At 36.5% G+C, this 16,379-nt stretch overlaps 1 protein-coding gene across 3 annotated transcripts in view; it reads left to right on the top strand.

Moving 5' to 3' along the window:
• Positions 1–16,379, top strand: part of CACNA2D3 (calcium voltage-gated channel auxiliary subunit alpha2delta 3) — a 460,032-nt gene that overhangs the window by 430,389 nt on the left and 13,264 nt on the right. For 2 of the 3 annotated variants that reach the window (XM_054838171.1, XM_054838172.1), the window contains 4 exons: positions 1,365–1,440; positions 5,118–5,170; positions 6,710–6,765; positions 10,623–10,734. In XM_054838171.1, coding sequence (XP_054694146.1) covers positions 1,365–1,440; positions 5,118–5,170; positions 6,710–6,765; positions 10,623–10,734 — 297 coding nt within the window. Of the gene's footprint in view, positions 1–1,364; positions 1,441–5,117; positions 5,171–6,709; positions 6,766–10,622; positions 10,735–16,379 lie in introns of those variants that run through there. The other variant, XR_008578815.1, reaches the window with a different exon arrangement.

Raw genomic sequence — 16,379 nt, 5'->3', positions numbered from 1 at the left:
AGATAAAATTACTAATGTAAGCAGTATGACCATGTACTAAATATTTAGTTGAAGCTGCGACATCCAATATATTAGATATTTTGCCTGAAAGCCAAAAAGAAAACATAGGAATAATAAAGAAGCTTTTAGTGATGGTTCTGTCACAAAATTAGATCAGAAAAATTATATACGGTTTCTACCACAATGGATTACAACATTGTATTGGTACAGGTTGTAACGTTTCATGGCATGCAGTGCAGAATGCCTCATGGTGATGCTGAATGCATTTCATGACCTGGTTTTGGCAGCTTCTGGGACATCTTTTCCATAGCCGAATTTGTGTGCTCTCCTTTCCTCTTCACTTAGAAGCAAGGCACACATTGCAAAATGTTGAAGTCCCGTCTCATACATCTATAAACCATCTATGTCCAGTTGTGTTCCTTTGTCCCTCTGATGATGCAAAAGTCAAATGGATATGTACAAATAATACTAGTAACTTTTATATATTTACACTTGTTGCAACTTATCAGCTAGAGATTGTTTACATCTGCTATAGATGTTAAATGCTTTTTTATGTGGATGGATATAGTTAATTAATTGTTCTATGGACAGACAGATTTAGAGAAATAATCACAATTCCATATACTATCTCCGAGTTCTGGATTTTACATTTAGATCTCTGAAGTGTATCAATGATGAGTAAAATCACAGACAGAAGGAAATGTCCCTGTTTACTATGCATCTGAGGAGGCTTCCAGCATATGTTGATTACAGCAGGTACTTGACATGGAATATTTTGTCCTCATGAAAAGAAGCAAAAGTAAACCCGTCCTGCTTCAATCGTCTGTAATGTGAATACACTGAAATTCCACCTCTCTCTTCTTTGGAAGCAACACCATGTTTTTACGGATTAGTTGTGCACTGAGAGCTGTAGAAGTGTCTTTTTGCCTTTACTGGAGTTCAGGAGCGGTCTGTTGTGAGAAGCCCCTCAAATGCATAGGTTCTTTCACTTTCTGGGGCTAAATGTGCTGATCTCAGTCCAGAACCAATTGTTTAAGCATCATGTTGACTGTGTATTCTCCTCCTCCTCACATTGTTTATATCATTGTGTGTTGCACCGTATGTGTACCTTCCCTGGTTTCTCCCACATACGTTTTTGCTTTGTTCTGTAGTCTGATAAAATCCTTACAAAGTTTTCACAGTGTTTCTTACCTTTATTCTCCTTTGTGTAACCTGTATTTTAATGACCCCTTTCCCTCTTTTCCCTGCTGCTGTTACAATTTTTATTTTCCTGTCTACCTTGTGGGCAGACTGTTCCATGTCATCACTTTTATTCCTCTGTGTTTTCTTCTTTTAGTCAAGCAGTTTTCTGTTCTTCTCTGTAGAATTACACTTTATGACTACCAGGCCATGTGTAGAACAAACAAAGAGAGTAGCGACAGTGCCCATAGCTTACTGGACGTAAGTATAGTAAATTTTCTGAGCACCTTTCCATGCAATCATCAAAGAAAATTGTTGCAAATATCTCATGGCCATTGTAAACCCATTATTTTGATTTGGAATGCTTACAGCTCTTGCGTTTATCCCTGTGCATACAAGGAATGGTTCATTATAAATCAATGCAAAGTGTTAAGCATTTGCAAGTTCAAATACACGATAACGATAGTTTTTAATGCTGGGCCACCGTTTCTGAGGTTCTGTCAGAATATTCGTTGTACCATATGAATCCTCCTTCTTAGGACTTTGTAAATTTGGCAATAGATTGTGCTTATTTTGGGGGACTGGAATCATATGTCTTTTCTATATGTAAACACATATATGCATGTAGAAATCTAATTCAAATTAAAAATTTAGAGGGGTTTTTTATACGAAAAGATTGGTTCATGGGCAAGGCATACAAGTCAGTGATTTTATCAAATTTTTTTCTTCATATTTAAAGAAGATGTCTTTTAAAGTAGAATTTCAATGCATCTAGACCCTTGTCTTGCAATTAGATCTGAATAGAAACCGTGTCCCTCTGCAAAGCCTGATTAGAGACAAGCTGGCTCTTGCCAGGACAACACTTCCTTGTTGCTAAATCATGTATCTAGGTCATAACCCCAAAGGTATTTTATAATCATTTGTATGTTTTACTGATTACTGTAACAATCTATCAGAACTGAAAAGGCGTTGGATAACATATAGGTTTTGCATATTAAAAAGGAAGCATTTTAACAAATATATGACAGTCTTAGCATGAAAAATTCTTATGTAAAGCCAGCAGTAAAACACTCTAGCAATTTTACCCCTCTGGAAAAGTTATCTGATAGTATTTTTAAATGCACAAGGATCTAGCTAGAAAAAATAAGCCTACACACAGTGAAACTGTCGAGTAAATATCAAAGTTCTGGCACCTTCCAAATATCTATATATAGCTTCTATGGTTTAATAATCATGTGCATTTTGGGATGTTTTCATTTACATATTTACATGACTCTGTTTTTCAAATATCTGCAAATTTGGATTTCCTGCATTTATCAGTCTGTTGTCCGCTAAAGCCTGAACCCAAAAAAAAGACTATCTTGACATAATAATAAGTACCAGGCTGTGCAATGAGACTTAAATTGTCAGTGAAATAGAATGGGATGCTGTGAATCACATTTTAAAATATATTAAAACTGTTAGCAACAGCCTTCCATCCCAAGGCTTGGGGCTTCAGCTCAGTTTGCATAAGCACCCAGCATGTAAAGCTGAAGCATTTCTCTCTTACGAGTGGGCTTTAATCCAAGAGATTTTCACTATTCTAATTTTGGGCCAGCCTGTGTTTACGGAGAGAAAACTCTGCAACTGTTGTGGGACACACTGAGACGTGGCGAGTGTGTTCTTTCTTTAGTTTTTTTAAAGATAGCCAAGCTCGTCTTTAAATCTCAAGTGTGTTTTTGTGATGTTCAGCATGAAAGATGGGCAGAGATTTGGTTATTTTATTATTTTCCTGTTGATTTAGTCACTTCTAATAACCAAAACTACAGAGAAAGTATAAAGAGAACTTGCATCAAAACCAGGTAGGGCTAGATTCCTCAAAAGTATTTTTTTTCTGTTTTTATGCCCGGTCTTGCACATATAGATCAGGTTATTAGACAGTATGCAGTACGGTTTCTACATAAGCAAACTATTTGTTCTCAAATGTTTATCCTTCCTTTTGAGACTTGTAGTTTTACAAATACGGGAATAGATATAGGGACGGAGACTCTTTAAAAAGTTCCTATTTCAAACAGCATTGAAGTGGCGCGTAGGCATCAAAGACTGTATGACGCCTGAAGGATCTATCACAACATTCTGCCAAAATCGTGGCAAACGGCTGTCAGGGCTGGCCCCCTCTCCCTGTCATGGCTTTTTAGGCTGTAGGACTAAAATCATACAGTAGGGGTGGACTAGATTTACAGATCTTCCGGTCCATTTTTTTACCAGCATAAGGCTGCTTCTTAAAAAATACCCCGACACTTTGTTGTTTAGCTTATTTTCTTGTTGTAATTTATTCAGGTCCTAGGTAACTCTGCACAGAACCACTTTCTGCAAACGTATCGGTGCCACAGAGCATCCCAGCTCACTTCGTTTGGCTCTCGATGATGGTTGAGCTACACAGAGAGAATAAAACTCCCGCAGTTTTTGCTGCTGTTTTTGAAGGAACAGTCTTTGTGTGGAAAAGGCTGTCTTAGTAAAATCGCATTTCATGAGAATGCATTTATGTCAATGTAATGAAATGTTTTTCCACTAAAATTTCAAAACAAATTATTTTTCTCATTTTCTATTCATATTACGGAAATTTTTGTCAGCTATATTGAGGTCTTACATTTCTTTTCGTTCTCATATTAAAATAGTTTCATAATACATAGTATATTTTACTATTAGTAATAATAAATACATTATTTTACACTAAATAATTTGGCATTATGAAAACAAAAGTATGCAACAAAGTTAATTACTTGGGTGTGAAATTTCAGGCTTTCTGATTTGGAATGAAAAGAAATAAGATGTCCCACAGGGCTGAAATTTTGTTTTCTTTTCATCTCTAGGAAAGCCTTGTAGCTTTTTATCTTTTCCTATAAGACAGTCCTTAACAGGTGAAAATCTTTACTGTCTCAGGCATTCTGCATTCTGCTGGCTTGCTATTTCAGCCTTTCAGGCCACCGACTGACACTAGTTCCTTGGCTCTGTGAGTTATCAGCCCTGTGCAGAAAGACTCTTGGTGGCCTCCGAAAACCTGAAATGGCCAGTTACTGCTGTGCAAACTGGCACTGCTTCGGTAAGGTGCTGAGTCAGGACGGTTAACTCTGATTTTAGATATCTGAGTAATTCTCAGAAAGTCAATAAGACTTCTTACATGTGCTAAAATACTCTGTTGATAGGGAATTGAGGAAGTCTGCAAAATTTTATGCAACAGGGAGACCCTAACACAAATGAGTAGGACAAGGATAGATTCCTTTCCAAATTTCTGGAAACCGACTTTTCTGCCTGTGACTCTTTCATAAAAGAATAATCCTACTGACATCTTTTAAAAAGTAAAATGTTCAAAATGTATTAAAGTACTGTAAGCACAGGATTTTCAAAGTATTTGCTGTATTTGTTCTGATCCAGAAAAACAGAGGGAGGAGGGATGAATCTTGAAAAACTACTTAAAGTGCTTACAACTGAGCCTTCAATATGACACAGATAACTTCATTTAGGTAAATTCAAACTTCAGAAGCTTTTCCTAGCCTAATTAGACTGAGGTAATGAACAGAGATTTACATTATAGAGAAGCAAGTCTGTGAATCGCAGCCTAAGTAAAGCTCATGTTATCTACCAGAGCTGTTCCTCCAGCAATAGCCTGGGAAATAGGAACCCCTAGAGGTTAAATATTTAAGAATCATTTGCAAAACTTTCCTTTTCCAACTGATAATCTGTGTGTATCACCAAGCACATGAAAAGGAAATTTCATTGCTACATATTTTAATATTCAGTATAATAATACTTGCTTCTTCACAAGAAAAGTTATTGTTCTTTTTCTCATGCTACTCATGCATTTGAATATCCATAACATTGTCTTTACATGAAGAATTCAATTAAGATATAAATACTGCACATTTTGCCTTTTTATTAAATGAGTTGCTTCTCTTCAGCCTTATAATGCCTTCTTTGCTGCAGTAAAATGGATTATGACTGAGCTTGTCTTGTAAGTAAATTTTATCAAGAACTTAATATTTGTATGAATTAATGAATGTTTGTACTTTGAATACTGAATGAATATTTGTACTTTTTGCCTTTTACATACATTGTGCTGCTTCTGTTATGTGATTTTAAATACAGTAATATTTGTTAATTTTTTGCTTTCCGATTTTGCATTGTTAAAATCTGAGAAAATTTTGGCTATATGACTGCACAGTTGCACTTTTTACATTATTCATGGTCTTCACTGATATCCGTATGTCTTGGCTTAGTAAGGCTAGCAGATCGCAATATACAGCCCAAATTTATTATTGTGGTTACTGTTAAATTTTACATAAATGTCTGGCTGTTTGTACTGCTGCCTGGGTGGGCTGTTTATGACAAACTGTTCTAGTGACTCACTGCATTGTTCGGCACTTCCTCAATTTCTGTAGGATGGACCTTTCACAGTACGTGCCAGATAAGGTGTATTCCGGATATTGCTGAATTTTTTTACCTGGCCTAATTCTTCTGACATTTGAAGTTAATACAGAATGAGCATTGTCTTTAACAGAGATTGCCTAAGAAATCACACAGAAATATATGGAGAAGAGGAAGCCTTACAATATATCTTGTATTATTAACCTATATGTTTTATTATTGTTCTTATCAGAGAGCAGAGTTGCAGATTTTGAATTTTATCTTTATTGAAATAAAATATTTTTTTCTTGTAGTCATTTTGTTTTAATTATAAATTATATGAGCTTTCATCAAAGTTTGGAATAACAGTTAAGGAGAATTAACTGAATGGCTATTGCCAGAGGGCAGAGGTTGATCGTAAATGCAGCTTTCAAAGTAAATATCAGGGAAAGAAATCATGTTAAAATGAGACTTTGATGCTAGCTATAACAGCTGCGAAAATTTCCAGAAACTTTCTGTGTTTATAAGTATTGTACTTTCTTGTCTGTATGATAAACTGGATGCTGCTTTCACATTCTTTACGCTTACAATAACTGATAGACTGACACGTTTCAGTCCGTTCTTCAAAGTCAAACGTCTCGTTAGAGTTGATTAGACACTGGTTAATCAATCTTTTCTGCTCCTAGAAATAAATTAGTTTTATTATTTTAGTTCCAGAATTAATATAAGAAAGTATTAATACTGTACTATAGCCAGGACAGCTATAATCCTATGGCATTTTACTAGAGAGTGAAAATACCCTGCATAATGAAGAAATAATGTTCAATAATGTTCAACAGTAAAAATACAGTATGCTGCCATGCACTGAGAATTTTAATGCATGCTTCCAATAAGATCAATAACTTAATAATAGGTAAATCTCTTATTGATGGGGTTAATTTCAGAATAAATTCTTGGTAGTAAGAAACAACCCAGTGAAAATATGAGAATAGCAGTAGTTGATAATCCCAGAGTTATGCTAGTAACATGAATTTCAGATCTGTGTTAGCTTTTATTTAAAATAAAATCAATGGTATCAAACTACTGCCAGTTTAGTGGTTTGAAAACATTCTGTGGGATAATATGAAAACTTTAATGATTTCTTTAGGTTCCTTGTGGAATTCAATCTATGCAGTTGGTGGCACTCTGATCTAACAGCAAAAGGTAAGTGTAATTTTTTTTTTTCCTGGCCATAATTACAGAAATGCTAGATTAAATTGGATTTTTGAAATTCGGATGTGTGTAAAATGTTTTAGATTAAATAATAGATTTCTAATAACAGTAGTTTTTCTCCCATGTCAGCATCCTCTTCTTTGTTAATGTTTCCCAAAACACAAGATAATTAAGATCTTTTATGAATAACCACAAAGTGTTTGTGTGTACTGTAGGAGTACACTACAGTATATTAAAATAGCAGATAATGATTTTTTTTTAATGTTTCTCTTCATTCCAAATCATTCTTTGTGAATAAAGCAATGGCACTAGCCTTTTTCTGCTTATATTACACTTTTTCTAGAGCTGCTGTAATATGTAGGGGGTTGTTGTGCTGGAAAACGCCATTTCAACAAAAGCCCACAGGAACATGATCATCTCAGTATAATTTCATATGAAAAATTTTTTTAAGGCTTAAGATAGTAAATTTTATGCTTTTATTTTTAAACAAGACTAGCTCAAATTGTATTTTGTTTAATCATTCCATTCAAAATAGACATTTTAAAGTAATAAAATCTAGATGGATTAAAATTCAATTTACTCAAAATAATTTTTAAAAATGCGGAGGCTTCATTTGAAACAATAATGACATTTTAACAGTTCTCATAAGAATTGGAAGTTTTCAATGTCAACTGTCTTATATTTTAGCAGACTTTTTATGGCATTTCAGAAGTGTTGCTTAAAAGTAAAGGGCTAATTTACAAGAGCTGTTTCACAGGCAAAGTATGCTGCATGCCATTTACTGGTATAACGATTTAAACTGTATTCTTCAGCCTCATACTTGCAGATTTGCATATTCCTTAGCAAAGCAGGGCATAAAATTGCTTCTTTAGGTTTCAGTTTATACTTGCTTTGCCTGGTTACTAGGCTGTCTTTATTCCAAAATAATATCCTGGCTAAAGTTAAGGTGTCGGGAAAATGGAACATACTGATGCCCTGGAATATTCCAGTATTCCCTGTAGTAATAAGATGCTGGAGCTCTTCTAGCAGAAAGATCTATCCTGGAGCAACTGAAAGTATGACAGTAAATGGCAAGGCATGTGTCAGGCTACTGCCTAACATGTTGTAAATGTTGTGTAGGGAAGAGGGGGGGCTGAGATGGGTGGGTGCTGGAGGCGGAGGTTTGCTAAGAGCCTTCTGGAAATTCAGGTGCATGAACTTAATATAACCTTTCCCATGCTGATGTAAACTGCATACCGCATTGCAACACCAAAGCCAGTTCCTCTGTTGCATGAACGACAATCTACATCCGATGTAGATTGGATGCACGTACACAAAGAGAGCTTCATGAGAACCCGCCAGGCACTATTTGCTTTGGGGGCTGCTTCGTAATCAGCCAGGACAGGTCTTCTAAAAACCAAGACTAACTTTCCAGTGATTTCCCTAACCATGATAAAAAGTGTCTCTGACACTGATGGCTGTAAAGGACGGTAGGGTTTGCTGTGCTAGACCCAGAAAATGCAAAGCTGTTCCTTATATCTGAAGAGGAACGGCAGGTATGCCAGTCTTAGTCCTTGGTGTTCGCAGAGCAGTGCAAAGCAGCCAGTGTAGGGAACAGGTAACTTTTTTGGATGTTTTTTCAAGTGTACTGTACAAATACGCCTTACTATATCCTGACATGAAACTTCCAATGGCACTTGCATTGGATGAAATGGAAAATGTCCTTTAAAGACGGCATCCCTCTTCATCTCATGAAAATGAACGTCTGGTTTGTATTTTAAGCATGTACTAACTACAGAAGACAGGCATTAATAACTTACAACCTTTCTTAAAGACAAAACTGTCATTACAGCACTTTGACAGACAAGCGTGATTGAGGGATTTGCATTCATGTTTTAGTTGAAAGTGAAGTTTTAACTACGCAATTTATTTGCTCCATTTCTTTTATGAGTAAGAAGACTATTGAAAATACTCCCTCATCATGCTCATTGGAATGTCATCATTTTTATGGGACTGCTTGTCCAGTTCAAATTTGGTTAGGTAGCGAGTGGTAGTTGTTTGGAAACCAACATGTGTTAGTAAAGCAAAAGCAAGAGAGATTTCATTAGAGAGAAGTCAGCAGGAGAGAGAAGCACGTGCTTAGGTATGTTCTTCTGTGGATGCTACGTTACCACAAAGAGTTGTAATAACTATGACTGCACTTCATGAAATCAAAACTAATGAACGTGCACATCTTTTTACTTAAAAATGCTTAACAAAGCTCAGGACAAAAAAAAAAAGAAAAAAATCAGTTCTTCTAATGGGGAAATTGCTTCCTGCTCAAATTGTGATGTTAATAAAGCATCGCATATTACAAAGATCCTAGAGAGTCTTCTGCCAATTTACCAAACTCTAGTATGAAAAATACTTTGGCACAAGAACTTGTAATCTCAGTCACATTTGTAAATGAGAGAGAAGAAACGGATGCCCTAAACCTTGGGCAACCCCATCATCTTCTGGACTCTAAAGAGGTGCTGGAAATCCGAGACCCTTGTATCTTCGGCAGCGTCTTTGTTACACAAGCCATATGTTGATACAAGTGAGGGTAGACCCCAAATACAGGTGATAAATTTCAGTCATTCTTGGCAACAGATAAGGAGAACAGAAGGGAAAGGGAGAAGGTGCAGTAGAGCTAGCCAGACAATTTTTAAAAAAACACTAAACCGTTCACTGTGTCACGACCATCGTGAAAACATCAGAAATAACAAAACTTTTCTGACCAACTTTAGTACCTCCCTTGAGATCTGTGCATTTGGTGGAATATTTTTTTAATTATATAAAAAATTATGAACAGTTCAGAAATGCATGTCCTAGCATGAGATTGCAAACGCAGTTTTGGTCGTTCCCCTGACATTGTGCAGTAGATACACCACTGTCTCTGAAACATTATCTCGAATGGAAGATCTGTCGAGTCCAAGAGCCTGTTTAGTGTAATCTATTTTTGTCTACCTCGTCTTGTTTTCTCACTTAGCAATTAGTTTCAGATAGGCTTAACATTTGTGCTGATGTGCAAGTGTATGTCTGTGTTAAGGAAGAATGAAGGGGTGGGAAGGAAAAAAAGAGGGAGTGAGGGAGAGGCATTGTCCAACAGATACATCGGTGTGAGAGTCAGAAGAGCTGCCTTCAGTTCCCAGCTTTGCTGCTGTCCTGTAGTGTGACCTTCAGCCAGTCTCACTGCTTCCCGGTACCTCAGTTTACCAATCTTTAAGATGTAAATAGTGACACTTTCTTTTCCCTTGCACTGCAAGGATTCAGATTAAAAGGGCTACGGAGTCTGAATTATTACTATTTTGGGAAGCAGATAACAAGCATTGGTTCTGAGTAAAGTAACATTTCTGCCCCCCCCCCCGCCCCGCACAGAGTTATTCTAAGTGATGAAACTCTGCAAAGCCTCCCAAGCTGTAATCCAAAAAAGTGTTTGAGCTTCAGTAAGGTGTACCACAATTTAGATATCAAATAAGTGTAAACCCCCATACATAATAGTTAGTGATGCACAGCATCACTGACATCAGGAGGTCAGTAAGTCCTTCTTGAATCTACTGAGAAAGAATAAAACCTTGTGCATAAATGTAAAGTAGCCTGGGAATGGCTAAACCATGAATAACTGCTTTAACAGTTATGTCTTACAAAATTACATTCCATGGATAATTTTTTTTTTTTTAATTGAAAAAATAGTGTTATGCACTGCCTAGGAAATCTCACAGGGTGGCAGAAGCTGAGTAACATTTCCGTTCTCTGTGAGCTCTGTAATTCAGCATCTCATGTTGTTCAGAATTTTGTGTGCTGTTCTGCCCATGTTAACATCAAGATATTTTTTCCTGTGCCTATAGCGCAGAGGTTGAAACAAACCCTAGAGCCCTGTGATACTGAATATCCAGCTTTTGTTTCCGAACGCACTATAAAGGAGACCACTGGGAATATTGCTTGCGATGACTGTTTCAAGTAAGCCCTTTCAATTTTTTTTTATACAACTGTTTGTGACAAAGCAGTAAAACTGAATTATTCAAGGTTATGTTGAAGAACGAACAAGTCTGTTATGTTTTATCTTACATAATGACCTCTGTCAGGGTGTCATTTCTCTTATTACAGGGGTCATTTAAAAGTTTGATATTCTTAAATTAAAGCAGTGCCTATTATTTTCTACCAAAAAATGTAAAACCAGTAGAGGCTTATGCTAATTTCAAGGAATGGTGAGTGTTTTAAGACTTCTCCTGGACACAGGCAGCGTTCGAAGGCATATTCTGTCAAGATTTAGGTACAGAAAGGTTAGTGCAGTTAGCGCTTCTATACGGGATCGGTTAGAAGTGCCCTTGTGGTACTGTGAGATCTGGTTGCTTTACTTGAAAGCCAAACAGCGTTTCCTTCTTAGAATTGTGAGGCTGACAGAGTGGGAGAGGGTTAAATCTATCCTCCAAACTTTCAGTGCTGGGCAGCTGAGTTAATAGTAACAAATCTCACATGGCAGCGCTGCAACCTTGGCAGTTCTACCGTTGCTGCTGCAAAGTTGTCCCTCGTAGGGTTAAAAGAGAAAGACTTCAGTCTAGCTTTCCTCCTTCATACTGAAAATGTCTTTCTCTCTGCATTTAATGCCTATGTGCAGTGACGTTTTCACTGTAGTTGTGGTGCGTTGTTATTGAAGAATTGCATAGGTATTGTTTATGCAAGTTGCTGTACTTCAGTAAGTCTCTTCACTGGATTTCCTTTATGCTGAGAGGTGATCATTGCAAAGGAGAGCAGTATTTACAGCAATAATTTGTCTATCAATATAAATGTCAAGAAGAATTTATAAGTCAAACAAAAATTGTTACAACTCTCCTTTTCCAGACTAAATCAATATGCAATTAGCAAATAAAGGTGAAAACTTCCTCTCTTTGAAGTCGATAGGTGTGCTTTTGGACTTGCTCCTAAATTTTCTCTTTGATATCTTCATTGTTTTAAAACAGGAAATAGGAGTAAGTACACTGGAGATATATTTTAAGTGCCAACACTCACTTTTAATTTGCTGCTGACCAACTTTTAATTATAAGGAAATTATTAATGTCTAGTATGAATAATTGTTTTTATGTGGCTTTGTGGGATGGAAGTATGAAAGTGCTTTGTAACTCGATCCTAGGGAACCCTTTAAGTGTAACAATAGGTCCCACTGCCTGAAAAGTACAAACTCGACAAAATCAAGCCGTGACTTTTCCACTTGACATATCAAATACAATGTATGTTACACTGCTATGAGTGCTTCATGGCAGCATTGGAGAATGCAAGCAGCCTTGTTTTGTGATCATTTAGCAGAAGATTACTGAGAATTTGTGCACCAAGTTATCATACATCTCATGTTTAAATATTGCAGACAGACATGATTCCATGAAAAGATTAATTTAACAGGACCAGGTTTTCTCAAAGGAATGTAGATTTCAGTCTGTCTTCTTAGGTAACTTCAGGTCAAAGGAAATAACTTTCAAAAATAACACAATTCTGCAATACTTGGACAGCACTGAGTTGGAAACTGACTTTAGTGAAAATTATAGTATTTCAAAAATAATGCGCTAAGATCTTTTTCATAGAAAAACATTTTGTGTTCCACAGTGGAACAAAAAAAAATAAAAGAAAACCCTGTAAGCTACAAACTGATCTCAAGGCACCCATTATTTTTCTCCACAAGCAATGGCAAAACCTAAAGAAATAATCCAGAAGAACTATTAGATTCTCATGGGAAAGTTCTTCGTTATACCGTTTACCCACTGTCATTAACAATCTACAAATTGCATCTAAGATTGCAGGCTGCATTGGATTCCAAATATTTTTGTTATAACCCAGGACACTTTCCCGCAGAACAGCTAAGGAATTTGACCCAAAGTCCTTTGCAGACCTACATCTTCTGACCCAGTTTTCTGTTTCATGGCCTCAGTACCGATAAATATTTTTACAAGCAAGTGTATTGCTTAATACTTGTAATTTAAGAATGATGGGCTCAATCAGTCGAAATTAGGGTTCAGCCTTACATGCAGTGAGCCTCGAACGGACACTGCGTTCAATGGTTAAGCTGCACGGCATCTGTTGCATCCTGGGCTCCCAGCTGAGATCCCTTTGAGTCAGTGGGATTATTTTCTGTGTCCTTGCATTGTGTTACAGATTAATCTGTTTGATATATACTTGCAAACCTTGATTACAACTAGCAAAGATATTTGTAAATATGTGGCTGAATATACACCCACTCGAGTATTGCAAACCTATTTGAAAGACACTGGAAAAGTCAGTATATTGTGAACAGGTTTGCAGACCAAAGTTGTGCAAATACTCTGCTGCAAGAAAGTTTGTGTCACAAGTTACTCGTTCAAGTCACCGTCTTTTGTTCCTACAGGGTTGGGCACTACGATAGAGCCCTCGTCTGAAAAAGGAGACTAAAAGCAGTCTCGTAGTAGAAGTAAAAATGATAACTGATGTTAACTGAAACCATATACTGTTACTTAGATAAGATATTTTGGAGCACAAATACTGTGTTATTGCTAACAACGTCGCAGTCATAGTCAACAAGGTCACATAGTGAGAGTCAGAGGCGCAGTCTTATCCCGTCCTGGGTGTGCTGTTACGGATCTCATAGAAATACTCCGCACTTCACAGTTACCCAGGGGAGCAGTTACCATCTGTAGTTATGAAAACTAAGCTTTATTCTTATAAAAGTTTTCAATCATAATTTTTAATCATGATTGCTTTGATTTCAATCAAAGTATCCTCACAAATAAATCACACAGTAGAAAGGACAACATGCTAATTACTTCGTAAATAGCTGGCTCACCTTTTCAGCCATCTCTGAAAACTTCCGTCGATGGAAGGGCACCTATACACTTAAGCAGACTTTGAGTCAGGCACTAAATGTATACAGACATATAAAATATGCTCTCTATATGTAAACTTATCTCTTACTAGCAAAAAATAAATGCTACTTTGGGATAATTTGCAATGTTTAAAAACAATTTTCAAAAATATAGGTTTTATTAAGAAAGCAGGAGCCTAAAAGAAAATAAGAATTAACATAAGAATGTCATTAGGGTCAGGGTTTGGCTGTCCCACCCCATAATTTGTTGTTATTCAATATCCCAACGATTATTAAATTAATCTGTTATTTAAACAGCAATCAAAAACAAGTCAACCCACATTTTCTGAGCACTGTCAACAAGACAGAGAAACTGGGATTTTGAAAAAAAAATCTGAAATGCTTTCATATTTTCCAGTAAGTTATTCCCATCTATAGCAAAAAACTTAAAAAAAAAAAAAAAAATAAAAAGAGAGAGGAAAAAGAGGAGGAAAAAAAGCATTACTTCTGCAAACTGGGATGATAGACTGTTCAATGTTCTATGGCAGCTTCAGTGTTGGAAATAAATTGCTAGAGAGAAATGTTTTTTCTTTATCAGTGTTGACTGGCACTCTTTCTGTTGAGTCAGAACTACACTAATGCCAAATGCACTTGCAATGGGTTTTAAAGGTGGTGTGCTGCTCGGAGATGTGTTTTTAATTAGACATTAAATTTGAAGTCTTTGGCTAAATAAGCATCTCAATGCTGCTTGGAGTTTCATGAGGTATTGCCCCAGCATGTTAGCCAATTTTTAATACAAGTAAGCATATCAACCAAAGTTCTTCAGCAGTTCTTACTGGTTACATTACCAGGTTTTGCTTTCTGGTGATCTCAGCATTGCAACATTTAATCGCTGATACTTAAAAAGCACTAAAAATGTCTAAGGAGAGCATATTTAGAAAGACAAAGTTGTTGTTTCCAATTAGAAAGGATGATGGCTGTTATGATATTTGACCAGAGAACGTTACCTGATCTTTTTAGTATATCCACTCATCTGTTTGTGGAACAAACAAAAAAAAATTTTCTCTAATTTCAAATCTTATTTTTGCATGAAAAATCAGATGTTCTCATTTAGCTTCATTTAGGAAAATACCATTAATTTCAACATTAACTCAGGTGCTGTGAGTGTGGGTATAGATCTTCTGTAGGCACAGTAACTTACTCATCTGACTATTTAGGATATACATTAAAATTTCAAAAAGTTGCAATGAACCATTTGATTACATAGTTGCTAAATTTGCATGTTCAACTGTAGAAACTCTGGCTATACAAATCAGGCAGCAGTTGCACAGTCAAATGCTTAAAAAATCTGCCCTTTTAACCTCTCCTGTTCGTGTGTGATGACATACTGGACTTGGACACAGATCAAAAATCCGGCCTCACTTCCAGTGACCCAGGAGGCAAAGCCCCCTTCTCTTTTCATTGCAGCACTCATGGGTCCCTAAGGTCAATACCAAAAACCCAAAGAAACTGTTTTGTTCCCAGGTGATGCTTTGTACACAGTCTTAAGACACAAAATAAAGAGAAAAGTAAATATAAGAGCGCCGTATTTTCATGAGGGAAGCAAGGAAGTACGTAGCTACAATCACCCTAACCCTGCGAAAGACTTGTATGTGTGTTTTAATTGTGCAAGATGAATGTAAGTGTTCCCTTTACTTTGTTGTATCTCACATGTAAATTGCCTGTTAAATTGATAGGAACTACTTATTTGATTAAACACTGTCCCATGTATTATATATTTGGCCCATTGGAGTGTTAGTAAGCAGACGATTATTTAACAGGGAGAATCATCGATAAACCAAATGCCTTCTCTTGCTTTCTTATAGACTGGGCATTGAGTGCTGTTCATTGGCAATAAAAAGAGGTAAATGGCAGTGGAATTATAGTTAAGGAGGACACCAAACTCTTCATGAGGGTATATAATGGCAAAATTCAGACTTGTCCACTGAATGCACTTATTTGGCAGTAACAGATAAATAACAATACAAATTAGATTCAGATTGTTCAGGGCATGAGTATATTAGTTTCAGGAATAGTGCAATCTGCAGACATTAAAATGGTAATGGTTTTTAAAAACCACTTAATCTTGAGACATACCACCATTTGCTAAAATATTTCTACATTTCTTTCTCAGTAGAAGCTTGCCAAACTGCTGTACTTGATCGTGTTTAAAATGTGTAAATAAATAGGCAGTTCAATATCCCATGAAATAAATAGTCATTTGCCTTTTCAGATGTAGTTAGCGTACTTTTAAACAAATCAGCTTGCCACATAAAACAAGCAAAGCATCAAGGGCCAATTTCTTCTCATTTGGAGCTCTATCTATGTACATCAGAATAGCCCTGTAGATTTCCTGGAGTAGTTTGGGCAGTAAGTGACAGTCAGTCTTCTAGAAGACATTTTGGGTTGTATTCATTTTACTGTATCCATCTTATAGGAACCTGAAGAAAACCAAATGTTCTTTATATTTCACCATACTTTGTTTAGACTGTATGTTTTTACATGCTTGCTTTTTCAGCAACCATGCCAAGTACACATGCGATACCGTGCACATAAATGGTTTGGACCGATGTCCATGTTGAGCGGCAGGTGTGCTATAGTCAGACTGCTCACTGCTGGCCTGGGCAATCTGGAACAGGTCTTCATCTCGGAGAGCTTGCTTAGGCGTGCATGGAACTCAAGCAGTATCTTCAAGGGAAATTCAGTATTTTGCGTGCCTCGGTAGTTAATTGGTGAAGTC

This window comes from Grus americana, chromosome 11 (assembly GCF_028858705.1).
Source record: "Grus americana isolate bGruAme1 chromosome 11, bGruAme1.mat, whole genome shotgun sequence".
NCBI lineage: Eukaryota > Metazoa > Chordata > Aves > Gruiformes > Gruidae > Grus > Grus americana.
This window is presented reverse-complemented; position numbering and strand designations above follow the sequence as displayed.